The following is a 15,122-nucleotide window of genomic DNA, read 5'->3' on the forward strand; positions in this document are numbered from 1 at the left end:
AAAAAAAAAAAGAAGAGCAGATACTAATTTCATTTGGTTGAAACTGCAATCCCCAAGTGAGGGAATATCTTTCCTGGAAGGGGTAGAGTGTAGCTCAGGAGGGCCAGCTATGGGAGAGGAGGGAAGGAGGGCAGCTCTATGAGGAAATTCAGATCCTGAGCTGTAGGAAGCTAAGGATACCAGGCCAAAAGGAGCCAACCTGGAGTCTGCCTGGAGCTCTCAAAGGTCCTGTCAGTGCCTCGCCAATAAGGAGTAACCAAGTAGTGTTTCCTGAGTGCCTAGCAACAGGCGCTGTCAGAGATCCTGATGTGCCTAGCCAATGAGAGACAAGCATGAAATGTCAGCTGTCAATGGGTCAGACCGCCTGGGTGCGGGGAGTGTAAATAAGGAACTTATGAGTCTGCTGTAAACTTTCTACCTGGCTCCCAGCATCTGTGGTCATTGATGTCATGCCTTTTCACACACACACACACCCTCATGGAAGACATCAGGACCCAGCAATACTGAGCTCAGTGTGAGGATCTGGTGTTACAACTGTCACAGACGCACCGAACTGAGGCTTCATTCATGCAGATGCTGCCTAGTGTGGAGAGTTAGGTTCCGCATTGAATACAGATCTAACTGACACCTATTGAGCTGCGGTTCCTTGTAGCAATGATGAGAAAACTGCCAACGGGAAAAAACTGCCATCCAGTCCTGAGCAGATGTGTGATATGAAGAGGAAGAGTGTGGGTCTCCTGTTCCATGTGCTGGGGTCTCAGGGAGCAGAGGAGCTCCAGGGTGCAGCATTTCAGGGCAGTGGTGTGGAGACTGTGCTGGAGGGCAGCCCAGCTTCTTTCCTGTCCATTAGAGCAATAGGGTCAGTTTATATAGCTCTCGTCAGGGGGAGAGGACTAAAGAAGAAGGGAGGAGACGCACCGAATCTGCATAAGTGGACCTGACTGAAGACAGGCAAATGTTGATGCTGCACTAATTCAAATACCAAGGGCTCCGGAGGAAGTGCAGGGAAGAAGTGCCACGGTGGAGGTCGGGACTTTCCAGGCATGTCAGCCAGACCGCCAGTCCCATGATTTCTGAGGAGCCAGCTCTCTGCTATGAAGAAGCTGCACTGACTTCATCATGGCATGGCCTTGTCTCTACCACGTGGAAAGGGCCAAGCCCTGGTTTGGGTAGGGAGTGGTCCCGCTCCTGCCTTGCTCCCTGAGAGATGTCCAGGGTCAGAGCAATGCTCTGCTGTCCCTCATCTGGCCTGGGAGCCCACGGAAGAGACGACACTCTGCAGAGTCAAAATTTGGGTCTAAGGAGATGTTGCTTTGGAAAAGGAGTTCTGCTTTTGTTTCCATAAAAGATGAGGACCTGTGGATTCCTTCCGGGTTGGTGTGGTTTGATGGACCAAGACCCTGAAAAAGATCTCCATGAACACCCAAAAATACTTTACCCAACAAAAAGCAGAAAGCGTTTTGAAGAGAACTATACCCAAATTCCCTAAGTGATTGTTTATAAATGTTTGCTTACATTTAAAGGGGGATGTGATATAGAGATGAATACTTTGTATTGGTATGGACCTTGGTTTATTCATACAAATTTAAGGTCAGTTTTATAGGTATATTTATGCTCTTGATTAAGGTGTTGTGTTTGGGCAGTTCATTTAAAAATATATTGTGTAAATAAGAAATATAGCTTAATAGATAGTCATCTATAATAGTCACGCTTGTAGTCATATTAGTTAGGTTTTCTAAGTGTACAGAAATATATTTCAGATGGATAGGTATTCTCCAAACCTTTCAAAGACTAACAAAATATGGCATTTAAAATGTTTTAAGAACTTAGACTTTTCATGGCAATGAGACACATCTGCTCCTGGCAGGGCCAATCTCCTTCAAGAGGATGATGGGCATTGAAGAAGCTCCTTATGGAGTTGGTTAGCCATTTGGACAAGAAACCGTTCTTCCTGGACTTCTTAATATTATTTTCTATGAACTGGACATGCAGGACCCACAGAAAAAATGGCTGCTGAACTTGCATAAAGGTGAGACCGTCTTTCATGGCTCCTACTTCATGAGAGAACTGCCAGACGGTTTCCAGGACACGGAAGAAAGCAACTGATGAACTTTGCCAGTACAAGGCGTAAGAGATCTTTAAATTTCCTGCTTCATGGAGAAGTCTGCCATCCATATTGTGACTGTAGGATGAGGATGGATGCTACAATGGTACAGAGGAAATCTGGGTGACTGTCCAGGCAGCCGGATGTCTCTGTCAATTCTAGATTTTTAGAAGTTGCTTACAATGCACCGCCTGTTCACTTAGGTAATATTATATACTTTGGGATCTTTGATGGAGTTGAAGAATAGATATAGTTTTCCTTAGTTATGATAAAAGATAGATATTAATATAACTGTAATTCTTGATTGATACCTGTTTTTTATATGTAATTTTACTACATTAAAGTTAAAAACCTTCCCTTTTATTTACACAGCAAAGGGGAGGTGATGTGGGATTCCCCTCTGTATGCTGTGAATATGCTTTATTCCCATTGGTTAATAAAGAAGCTACTTTGGGCCTATTGCAGCGCAGAATGGAGCAAGGCGGGAATTCAAAGCAGATGGAGGAGGAGAGAGTAGGCAGAGTCAGAGAGATGCCATGTATCTGCCGAAGGAAACAGACACCAGAACTTTACCCAGTAAACCACAGCCACATGGCGATACACAGATTAACAGAAATGGTTAATTTAAGACATTAAGAGCTAGCCAGGAATATACCTAAGCTAACAGGCAAAGCAGCATTTTAATTAATACAGTTTCTGTGTTGTTATTTCAGGTCTGAGGGACTGGGAATGAATGAGGAACATCTGCCAACATTCCCCATCAGGCGTGCCTGCAGCTCCTCAAGTCCTACCCTGCCCTAGACACAGGTATGTGGTCATGTGACTTGCCCCGTGCAACAGCTCCAAACTCTGCCACCAAGATAAGATCATAACTAAGGTGTGATGGCTCTGTGGACACAGGTGAGGCAGGGGAGGCCACATCGATATAGGATTCAAAAACAGTGTATTAGGAAGGACACCTGGGACCTAAATTTGAGAGAAGGGAAACGGGAGTCATTACACTCCCTAGCAGAGTGATATCATGTGCGTATAAAATCCCCCACAGGTGTTCAGGGTATTGTGCTCTATGCCTGGTTTAGGGGTCTGTGGAGGGATTAGCCTGGTTTAGGGGTCTGTGGAGGGATTAGCCTGGTTTCATGAGAAAACGCCCATTTTAATTTCCTTGCCGCCCCCAGGCTCCTGTGGGATAAGAGCACCGGGAATCCCGGTCTTACTGGAGGTGGCCTGAGCTGGCGGGGAAAGGACCACAACATAACAGGGAGGCCATGGGAACCCCAGATCAGGAACTAGAGCCTCTGACGCTTCAGTGAAAGACGTAGTTCTTCACTCTCCTTTCTTCCCTTAATTCTGTCAGACAGATCAGCATCTGGGCGAAGACTCAAACGCCTGTTGTCAACAAGACGATTACGGGTATCACGGTAAGCAGCTTGTCCCCAGACACTGCTTCCTGGATACCGTGGTCCAGAGTTGGATCTGCAGTGGGGAAGCTGGGCACTGGAAATTCCCCTCCCACTAGTTAATCTTTCCATGACACGTCAAGTCTCTGTCACTCCGAGAGAGGGAATTCCTACAGGAGCCAGTCAGCTTCATGCTGAAGAGATTGGCAAAGTAAATAAGGAACCACCCTGTCCTCAATCTCTACCCATCATTCAGGAGAGAGATTCATCCAGATCTATGCACACTGATGAACTTGGTCAATAATATTCTAATTTTGAAAATAAAATTTAATAGCCAGATGAACTCAATGAACATGATTCTCCTATGAACATGGATGTAGCAAACTATGTGGGGTTTTTTGTTTTTTGGGTTTGTTTTTTTTTTTGATTTTTCGAGACAGGGTTTCTCTGTAGTTTTTGGTTCCTGTCCTGGAACTAGCTCTTGTAGACCAGGCTAGCCTTGAACTCACAGAGATCCGCCTGCCTCTGCCTCCCGAGTGCTAGGATTAAAGGCGTGTGCCACCACCGCCTGGCTCAGCAAACTATGTTTTTTGAAGTTGGCCCGGAGGTCACAGATATCCACCTGCCTTTGTTCCAAGAGTACTGGGCTCACTGGGGATTTTCATCCTTGATACTTGACTAGGTTTAAACAGTTGTTACTTATATTCTGGAAATTAATTATGTACATGGGTATTTTGACTGTATTATGTCTACGCACTGTGAGCATACCAGAAGAAGGCATGGAATCCCCTGGGACCGGAGTCACAGAGAGTTGTGACCAGCATTGTGGATACTAGGAATCCAACGCAGGTTGCCTGATGAGCAGCCAGTGCTCTTACCTGCTAAGCTAACTCTCTAGTCCATCCCCTATTATGCCCTTAATTTCAACATTCAGGAGGAAGAGGCAGGGGATGTCTTTGAGTTCCTGACTAGCCTGATTTACACAGCAAGTTCTAGGTCAGGGAGACTTACACAGTAAGATCCTCTCTGGAAAAAAAATACTATTATCTGAAGAGGTTAGTAAAAATATTCCTCCTACAGCTGCTGAGATGGCTCAGCAATGAAAAGCACTTGCAGTTCTTGCAAAGGACCAGAGTTGGATTCCCAACCCAGACATTAGACCACACACGTCCTCCAGTACATAATTTTTAAATAAATCATCAACCTAAGTCGTGGGTCAGGACTGAGTGCAGAGCTTTCCTTATTCACTTTATAAATCTGATGTACGGCATGAGGCTGACTGTCTTCCCTAAGAATATCCAATGGGAGTGTCAGGAAACTAACTGTCTTGGAAAGACTAATGACTGGGAGAGAAATCTCCAGAACTCTGTTTCCCCCCCTGCAGATCCATCTCTGTTCCCTGGTACCCTGAAACCAGTGTCTGGGGACAAGTTGCTCACCCTGAAACCTGTAATTGTCCTGTTGACAACATCCTTTTGAGTCCCAGCCCAGGTGCTGATTTGGGCTGACAGAATCAAAGAAGCAAAGGAAAGCAAAGACCGATGTCTATCATTGAAGTGACCAGATCTGGTCCCTGGTCTGGGCTTGCCATGTCTTCACTGCTCTGTCAGGGTCCTTTCCTGACCAGCTCAGTCCACCTGCAATGAGCCTTGGTTTACTGGTGATCTCATCAAACAGGAGTCTGAAGGAGCCATGGAAATTAGGATGGGAGTTGGTTGCTGTGTCGGTGGTCATACAGTCCACGTCCCCAGTGAACATGGAGGAGAAGAGGCTGAGAAGGATAATGTGTTACTGCAGAACTCTGGTGATTCCCAGCTAAGACACTGGTGTAATCTTTACACATAAGTACAATACTCTGGGTACCCATGGAGAACCTTCTAAATGATATCATATTGTCAATCTTGGGACTAAAATGGCCACTGTCTCATGTCTGCGAGACTTAGGATGTAGGTGTCTGTCCTCTATCCTTTTCTTGGCTCCTGTGAAGATGTGGCCCTTCCTTTATCGCATCTGTGTCCACACACACATCATGCCTTAGTTCTGATCTTATCTGGGGGGCGGAGTTTGGGGCTGTGGCATTGGGTAATTCCCATGGCTATGTAGCTGTAGCTTGGCAGTGTGGGAAGTGGGAAGCAGCAGACGTGCTGGGGGGAACTTGGGCTGGACAGGATGTCTCACGGGCATACAGGAGAAGATCTCCATCAACTCCACAATCAACCTTTCCTTTTCTAGGCTCCACTTTGAAGAAGTCTGTTTCTCAGATTTACTCCTCAGCAAATGTTTTAGAATCTGCCAAGCGCCTCGCTCTCCTCCAGTTCCTGGGATCCAGCATGAAAAGCAGGCAAAAATCACTACCTTTGGAATGGGAAAAAGACTTGGTTATTAAAAGTGCTTACTGCTCTTGCAAGTGGCCTGAGTTCATTTGAGAAACTCCTCAAGGGGCCCCTCACAAACTCCTGTTCTTATAGTTCTTTGGGATTTGATGTCATCCCTTAGATTCCACAGATGCTGCCGCTTTTTTGGCATGTATAACATACACGCAAATAAAGAAAGAACAAAAAAATTATGAAAAAGGTATACTTTCTGCAAATGAAAATTTAGGGTATTTGTGAAGTTATCTTATGTGCCCTAAGTTAATTTGGATTACTCACTTTTTCTATTGCTGTGACAAATCTTTTTTTAAAAAAATGAAAACAGTGCGCTCTCTGAAAATAAGATATTAGGGTAGCTGTGAAGTTGTCTTAAATGCTCTAAGTTAATTTGTATTAGCTTCTTTCTTCTGTCTCTGTGACAAATCTCCATGGTCAAAACCAAGTGAGGAGGAAAGAGTTTCTTTCATCTGACAAGCCCGGGTCACACTCCATCTCTGAGGAAGTTAGTGCAGGAACTAAGACAGGAACCTGACAGCAGGAACTGAAGCAAAGTCCATGGAAAGGCTGCTTTAGGCTTCGAATGAAGCAGAAAGAAAAAGGTACAGTGGAGGAGAAAGATTATTGTAGATATACGGGAGAACAGGGAAGTCTGGAAGAGTCTGTTGAGGAGACAACCAGACTGAGCCAGACCAAGATGCCAGGCATACAAAGGGCAGATGGCAGAGACCAGGAGACCAAAATGCTTGGATTACATAAGGAAGGGCATCAGGGGAGGGAAGCACAGTCTAATTCCTAGGCTGGAGAAGTTTACAGTAGGGGCGGGGATAAGAAGGGCGGGGAGGACCCTGTAACAACTAGAAACTGAGGGATGCAGGGAGAACCTGGCAAACAGGTCCACCTTTTGTGTGTCCAATGCAGACCTCACCCTTAGCCCTGATTTGAGAATTGGGACCTAATATCCCAGCCTTTCTGCTGTTAACAAGTCTTTCCTATGACTACTTCCTGTTGATGTTGCAGTATCATTTTGTGGGGTTGGGCAGGAACGCTGAAATGCAGGCCACAACTTGAATGCGTATTCTGCGGAAGCACCTGGAGCTGTGGAGTTGCTGCAGGGTCTGCAGCTGTGAAATCTGCTGGGACGGATAGACCTCGGAGAGAAGGTAAAGCTAAGGAGTTTAGTTTAGTTTTTTATCCTGGGTGTACATTTGAAACATCTAGACCCATGGTCTTGTTAGTTTGCGGAGGAGAGAGATTCCACCCTCAAGAAGAGGCAGAAGAGGAGAAGCCTTTGGCTGCTAGTAAGCAGGAATCCATATCTGGGGGGCTTTGACTTGTGAGAGGTGGTCACTCCCTGACTCTTACAAGAATTTCTTTTAACTTTATAAAAAGAGATGAATGTTTTAGATATGTTAACACTATTCACGTTTATAATCTGCACTGAAGTCCACATGGTAGAAAGGCAAGAGACTCAGCCTGTGAGTCATAGAAAAGCCTGGGAACTCAGAATGCTTCTGTTAAGGTCACTAACGCTCCGATTAGACAGAGATATTTGTTTCAGAAGCACTTTCAAGTCTTCTCGCAGAAGACAACCAAAGAACTTTAAAATCTCCAAAGTTAAAACCCTGAACTTTTGAAGCTCAATATCACAATAGCACAGACAGGGGGAAAATCTAAAATATTTCTCATTTTACATGCTTGTAAATCACTTTCTTACACCTTTACAAATTGTATTTACACACCTGAAAACACCTTCTTAGATCTTCATAGCTTGTATAAGCTTTAAACGTTTTCTTTCTAGCCATTGAACACAGATGGCTGGCTAATGAGAGCAGTCATTGCAAACCAAATACCTTTAAATAAAGGAATGGTAAAAAAGTTTATTGAAATCTGTTTGGTGAGTTTATCTCCTTTCAGAGCCTGGTAGCGAGGTAAGCTGTCTTCCTTGTCTGGAGACCTATTAGATCCCCAGTGAGTGGGGAGCTGCATGGGAGAGAGAGCAAGAGTGAGGAAGACGGTAGGGAGGAGGAGGAGGCACCTGGGAGGGCTGCCTCTTCTATATTGAAGTTAGAAAGTGTGGCACCAGAGGGCTCTGTGATCTAGTCAATCTCTGGAGGGTGTGGGGGAAATGCCCTGAGTTTCCTCTGCACAGGGAATAAATGCCGGTAAGAGTGTGACAAGAATTTCAATCTGGGCTTCCCCACGTGGACTGAGAAGCTTGTCAGCGAGAAAAATACAGCATATCACAGAAGAAAGGCAACCCTTGTCCTTGTGATTAGAGCCGACAGGGAGAGTGAAGGAGTTCCTGGCTTACGACTGCGGCTTTTGTAGTAAAAGTAGAAAAAGCAGAGTTCCTCGGAGCCGCTTACCCAGTAGAAGGGGAGAGACAGGTGCTTAGAGCAGGTGGAGGAGAAACTGCTGCAGATCTGTACTGGGGGAGGCTTTGGGGAGACAGGGAGGGTTCCAGTTGGGGGGGGGCAAGTGTCTTAGTGAGCAGAAAGTTGTCCCTGTGGTGAGTAACCCAGGGCATCGTAGACCCCAGGAGTCAGGGAGAGGACACTTACTGAGTAGGCAAGGAGAGATGGAGGGTTTGCTAAGGCAGAGGGAAGCAGCAGCTGTACTAGCAGATTCTAGGGTCAAATTTGTAGGGTGACAAAGTCAACAGAAAGAAATGATCCCTACAAACATTAGGAGAGCAAGGCCAGCAGCTTGGCTTGTAGCAGCTCAGTTCCTTGGGAGAGAACTCATTTAAGACACTAGATGAATGGGAAAAAAAAAGATGAAATAAAAAAAGGAAGGAAATGAATACTCCCAGCTACGGTGGAGGAGAAAGAGCATTATAGATAAAAGGGTGAGCAGAGCCAGAGACAGGAACATAGCGGGGAGTCCATAGTGGGCAGGACCAGGCTGAGCCATGGGAGGGCGGGTGTGGAAGGCGAGAGACCAGAGCAGTTGCAGACCAAGATGAACTACCTGGACCAAGAGACTGGCCAGGAGAGTAGTAAAAAAAAAAAAAAGACCAGGTAACAGAAAAGGCTGGGTTATAAAGGGTAAGGCAACTGCGGGGAGGGCAGCTGTGTGGATGGAAGAACAGCAACACACCTAGTTGGGAGAAATTTAGGACAAGGGGCAATTGATCCTGAACTTGCAAAAAGTCCTGTTGCCAGAACTCCGCCTGCCGGTATTGCTGACGCGTTATAGCCCCTAGTCTGTCAGAAACCAGGCTTGGCCTCTGACAAATTTGGTGAGAGTACCACAGAGACCCATGGTTGGACAATGACAGCAACACTCCACAGTTCTGTCAGTCAATGTCCACAACAGAAGACATTGACTCCGGACTCAATCACAGAACTGAGAAAAATCAAGGAATCTAAACATCTCTTGATGGAACAACAGACTCAAGCCTGAACAGACTGACTGCCAACATAAAGAACAGAACAGACCCTGGGCAGACCCTACACGTACCTGAGATCCTTTGACTGCATGTCTTGGTGGGACAGGCATATTGAAAGAGAGGGATTAGGAGCTAGCAAGAAGACAGAGGTGGGAAGGGACTCTGTGAAAGCCCAGGGTGAAGGAGAAGTGCACACACAGGGCTCACTGGTCCCCACACAGCCCTCAACTCTCAAGAGAGGCAATGGAGTTAGCACAGCACACACGATTCTGGAAGATTCTGAGACTTTATTTTCTCCAAGTTTTACTCACCTTTAGTACACTAATCAAATACCCACTGTGAAAGAAGTTACACAACCATAAAAAAAATGTTTAGTTTCAAGAAAACGGAATAACTTGTAGCTCAGTGAAAACTAAATCTCAGTACAAGCTGGAGGTCTGCCAGCCGTGACTGGGGAAGGAATGATGATCGGTGTGTGGATGGGACTGACTGCTGCCCAGGGCGGGGCTGCACTCATCACCTGGTCACACTGCGCTCACAGGAGACAGACCCAGTCACCGTCAGATGCAGGAAGCGAAGCCAGCAGTTCTTGAGGCCACAGTGGGAAAAGGGAAAACAGACTAAATCCTGTTAGTCTCAGTCCAGCTGTCCTATCCTGTAGGAGAAAAGACCAAGGAAGAAATTCAGATCAGTATCTTAGACGGTGATATTCTGAGCAGCTCATCACACATCCAAATGGCCCCAATCCCTAGAGCCCCCAGGCCCCAGGGACTTTCCTCTGACCTCTCCCTGTCACACACCAGGCCCTTGCAAATGTCACTTTTTAAAGCTGCAACAGAAGGCTGGACATCCTAAAACGTTAGCTCCAAGTGGAAGGGGAAACAAGAGCAGATCAAAGCCTCTGGAGATGAAATAAACGAGGAGGTGTGAGCTGGCTGAGAACCTCCATGAGCTCCTGTCTATACTGGCACAGGTGTCTCAGGCATGAGCCCCCAGCATAAGGACTGGCAAGCATGAACATAGCTGCCTCATTTTTTAACTCCTGGGAATGATCCCTTTTATTAGAGTTCATGCGAACATCAGGATCTAGAGGGACTAGAGGAAGATCCTGGTCTCTATCTCAGGGAAGTTTCCAGTACTGGGAATAGAGATCCAGAGAAAGATCAGGAAACATGATGGAAGACTGCCCTTGCAGAGGACCAACTGCACTCCTGCGTATCTGTCCTTAGTAGGGACCCTCCCCTCTGACCTCTGAGAGCTGAGGACCAGATCTCTACCTCCTCTACCACTGCAAGGACGAATCTGTTCATTATTTCCTTATGCTTCACACTGGAGTTAATGTCAGCATCAGCGCAAGACAGAACGAGCAACCGTGTGGGCGCAACTGCGCGCTCATGCGGCAGGGAACACTCTCAGCTTGGGCTAGATAAACCCACAGAGACAGGAACTCAGGCCCTGTCCTTTTCTTACCTTTAGTCCTCCTCTTCCACATCAGAGAAGTCACCACAGCTCCGATCAGCACAGCTCCAAGGACCGGGCCAGTCACAATTGGCATGATGGGGACCGAGGGCTGAGGAGGCTCTGACAGAAGAACGGGAGGGACGGTGAGGCCTCTGACCTCCAGGTGTCAACCATGACCCTGCTCCAGTTCTCCCCAAACCTCCCACTCTCTGAGAATAGGCTCTGCGCTCACTCCCAGTCCTTACCCCATCTCAGGGTGAGGGGCTCAGGCAGCCCCTCATGGTGCACATGGCATGTGTATCTCTGCTCCTCCCCAGAAGGCACCACCACAGCTGCCCACTTCTGGAAGGTTCCATCCCCTGCAGGCCTGGTCTCCACCAGCTCTACATCCAGAGTTTGGTTGCTCCCATCCCTCTGCCAGGTCAGGGTGATCTCAGCAGGGTAGAAGTTCAGGGCCAAGCACCTCAGGGTGATTTTTCTGTCAGTTCTGACTTTATGGGTTACAAGGATTTTGGGAGCGTCTGAGGGAAATAATTGAAAACTTCAGTCATTTTTCATTCTTCCCGGGGATCCATCAGTTCTCGTGTTTCCTCATGTTGAATGGAAGGGAGGGTTGGCTTACAGGGGTTTTACAGACCCCACGCTGCAGCCTAAGCTCAGGATACAGATCGGGTAATCTATTCTTTGGAAAGTTTCAGAACCAACATGAACCAGCTCAGAGCAGGAGACTCTGGATCTCCTTCTAGAATCATGGACTTCTGGTTCTGACTGGATGGAGACGAAAGACTCAGAAACACTGGGGACAGACCTCCAAAGTCACTGTGCGTGGATAGTGAACCTGCCTGATGGAGGTTGTAATTCATAAGGCAGATGGAAGGGAACTGCTCTTAACCGAAGGACTTAACTGTCCTGAGTGAAGGCTGAGTCCTCCAGAGAATCCCTCCCTCTCATGGAATCAGGAAACCCTCTTGAGAGCCCTCTTCTCCCTTGCATGCAAGTTAGTATTCCATCTGCTCCCTGCTGAGGAGAAATCCTCAGGGGACAGGATGGGGCAGTATCTGTCCTTACCTGTTCTCAGCAAAATCTCCTCCCCGTAGTGCAGCTGTGCCAGGAGCAACTCAACGCATTCATCCTTCAAGTAAGTCTTCACCTCTTCTGCAAACCCTGCCCTTTCCCACTCTTGCCTGATCCTCTTAGCAGCCTTGCATGCCGAGGTCCAGGTGCACAGGTCCTCGTTCAGTGCGATGTAATCCTGGCCACCGAAGGTTAATTCGTGGAACCCGCGATTGAAGTACCCTCTGGGCAGCACAATGCAGCCATACCTCCTCTGGATTGTGTGATATCCTGGCCAAGCATGCTCTCTCAGCCACTCCCACAAGGCCAGGCCCCTTCGTGGGGCCCTCTGGTGGGTCGGTCCCTCCCATGTGACCTTTCTAAGTGGACTTAAACTGCTCAGAAAGCCCTCTTGGTGTCTCGTGGATCTCTGGAGCCTAGCCTCTACAGGTTACATTTTCCAGGGATAAACCTTGGACACGGCACACTGGGACAAGGGCGCTGGAGGGTTGGGATTTCTGACTGGGGTTCACCTACCAGACATGCTCTGGTTATAGATGCGGAGCGCTTTCTTCATTACTTCTTGGAAGAAATTTTTTTCTTGCAAGATGCTCTGTGTCTCCTCCAACCAATACTGTGGCTCCTGCTGATCCACCCACGGTGCCCGGTGCTCCACGCTCAGATTCTCTGCCCTGCTGTTGAATCCCATGAATTGTGTGTCGTTCACATAGCTGGCAGAGATGAACTGGGATTCCACGAGGCCGGGCCAGGTCAGGAGGGTTTGGAAATGGCTCAGCCGGTATGAACCTAGGTGCAAGGGGGCCTTTAGATCTCTGTCCTCCACTTAGTCCATGCCTGTCCACAGCCGAGGCCCTGAGGACAGGATGCAAACTGGGAAAGGGAACTGAAGTTTCTGGCTGGGCTAGGGAGGAGACAGGCTTCTCTGGACCTGCACCCCTAAGGGTAGAGTCCATTTGCTTTCCCAGGTTAGGTCCTTTCCCTTCAGATTCCCACCCTCACCTTTGGTCAGAGCCAGGGTGACCAGGAGCAGCAGGAGGAGAGTCTGGGATGCAAGGGTCCTCATCCTGATTAAAGAGCAGAGACTGAGTCGCTAGAATCTGTGTTCATCTGATGATCTTAAAGTGCAAGAGGCCGATTGGCTTCTCTTAGAATTCCCAAGGGTAATGAGAGAGAGCATTGGGATTGGGTCATGGGAAGATGAATTCATGTTAGAGGAACCTCTAGGGCCCTGCTTTCCTGGCTCGGAGCCAGCTCGGGGACCTGGTATCCTAGGAGCAGTGAGTTGCTTACCCTGATCTTTGTCCTCCTGGTCCTGTTCACAACATCCTTGTGAGACAAACTGAAGGTCTGTTGAGTGGGCTATTCTCAAACACGGTGATGTCAGGGTGTGTGTCTATGCAGGCTCAGAAATGGATTGTCTCTCAAAGGCACTCATGCCTGTGTGGACTCCCAATCCATGTTCACCAAGTTAGGAACTGAGAATTCTGAGACATTTACTTCAGTGAACATTAATAACAAATCTCATATAACTACAATGCCTAGAAACGAAGTAACTGTTTTCCAAAGTACAACGATATGGTAAAAATAATAGATGCTTACATGTCTACCTGTCCTTATCCACATCTTCCCAATGGAGTGCCTTTGATTCCCCCTTTAACCTTTTAATTTTATGTGCAGTGTAGGAAATGCAGCTTCACAGAATATACAGAAAGAATGTTTTTATATTTCTTTTTATTTTCTTTTCATGTATTTGTTTGTATGTCTATGTCTGTGTGAAATTTTGACGTGAGGCAGAAGAGGGTGCTGCAATCTTTGGAGTAGGGTACTCAGGAGGTTGTGAGCAGCCAGACTTCTGGGACTCCAACTCTGGTCCTCTTCAAGAGAAGCAAGGGATCTACACTGTGTAGCCATCTCTCCAGACACAGGGTGGGGGTGGGGTATTTTTTTTTAGCCTGGCTTGGATTGCAAGACATCCACATGCCTCTGCCCACTGAGTACTGAGATAGAAGCATGGGTCGCTGCATAGTTTAATTGGAGATTTCTATCTTAGATATTTCACTAGGTTGACGTAGGTGCTACCTACATTCTGGAACTCAAAACATCATTGAATCCTTCATAGTTTTCTGCATCCTTGTCATTGGAGAGTCTTGCTCATTGAGTGGATGTTGTATTGACGGAATGTTACTTTCAGATGTAGAATACTGTTGACCAAGTTTAGAGGCATTTTGGTGCTTGTACATTTCAATAAATTTTATCAAACTTCGGTTGTCAGGACCGAGAGATGAACCCAGGGACTCAGGGTGAGTCACTGGACCTGTTTGTGCCTCTTCCCACGAGGGCCACATTTAATAAACTCCTTTCTCTGCCCTTTTCACTGTAATTATGTTCAATTATTCTACTGTGATGGTCAACCCTAGCCTATTATACCTGTCAGAAACCAGGCTTTGACCCTAAAACATCAGATGACACCACCATAGAGATTCCTGGAGTCAAGGGTTTATGGGCCTCAAAGGACAATGAAAGACACATCTATGTTGCGGTCAGAGAGTGGGGGTGATCCTGGGGAGAATGACAGCAGCCACATTCCCTGTAAATGCCAGAAACGAAAACAGAGGAGCCTGGGATGTCCACCTCCTCAGGATGCAGGACAACAGGACACACAGCTACGGTTCTCTAGAATCCACAGGGAATACACAGTTTGTCAGTATCAACTGTCTGGAGTGGTGGGTGATGACCAGACATGTCTGAAAATATTAGCAAAGCGAAGTAGGAAATTTTACAAAACAGAATAAGGAATAATGTCCTGAGTTCCTAAAGGGAATTCGTGTGTCCATAGAGCATCCCCACCCTGTGAGAAGGAGTTGCCAGAGCCCTGATTAAGACAGAGTCCCGAAATACCACCGCGATTGTAACAGGAGGAATCATTTGGGAGCAGTTGGGAAGAGACTGCGTGAGAGCCCAGGGTGTTCTGAGCTATAGCTGTGCACAGCCCAGGCCACACAACTCCACACCGTTTCCAGCTGTCACGCTAGGCAATAGACTTAGCATAGCACGCATGAATTCCGTAAGATTCCGAGCCTTTATTTTCTCCATCACCTTTCACTCATCTTTGGGACACTAATCAATCACCCACTCTGGCAAGAAGCTGCACAACCATAAAAAAAAAAATGCTTAATTAAAAACAGAAGCATTTGGTGGTGGTGGCTCACACCTTTTATCTCAGCTGGACTGAGAGACGAGAGATCTCAGTTAGTTCAAGGTCAGCCTGGTCTACTGAGCTCTTTCCAAAGGATACAGGGCTACACAGAGAAACCTTTTTTTTT

At 47.0% G+C, this 15,122-nt stretch overlaps 2 protein-coding genes across 2 annotated transcripts in view; one reads left to right on the forward strand and one right to left on the reverse strand.

Annotated features, from left to right (window-relative positions):
* LOC101986833 (E3 ubiquitin-protein ligase TRIM39) overlaps positions 1-15,122 on the forward strand; it is a 112,984-nt gene that overhangs the window by 49,404 nt on the left and 48,458 nt on the right. The window lies entirely within an intron of this gene.
* LOC101996017 (HLA class I histocompatibility antigen, A-25 alpha chain-like) lies at positions 9,857-12,862 on the reverse strand. Its single transcript, XM_026777862.1, has 6 exons — positions 12,799-12,862; positions 12,316-12,585; positions 11,794-12,069; positions 10,971-11,246; positions 10,735-10,845; positions 9,857-9,919 (listed from the first exon to the last, which is right to left on the reverse strand). Exons 1-6 carry the CDS (start codon positions 12,860-12,862, stop codon positions 9,915-9,917), a joined length of 1,002 nt encoding a protein of 333 aa, XP_026633663.1. The 3' UTR covers positions 9,857-9,914.

This window comes from Microtus ochrogaster, unplaced genomic scaffold (genome assembly GCF_000317375.1).
Source record: "Microtus ochrogaster isolate Prairie Vole_2 unplaced genomic scaffold, MicOch1.0 UNK87, whole genome shotgun sequence".
Taxonomy (NCBI): Eukaryota; Metazoa; Chordata; class Mammalia; order Rodentia; family Cricetidae; genus Microtus; species Microtus ochrogaster.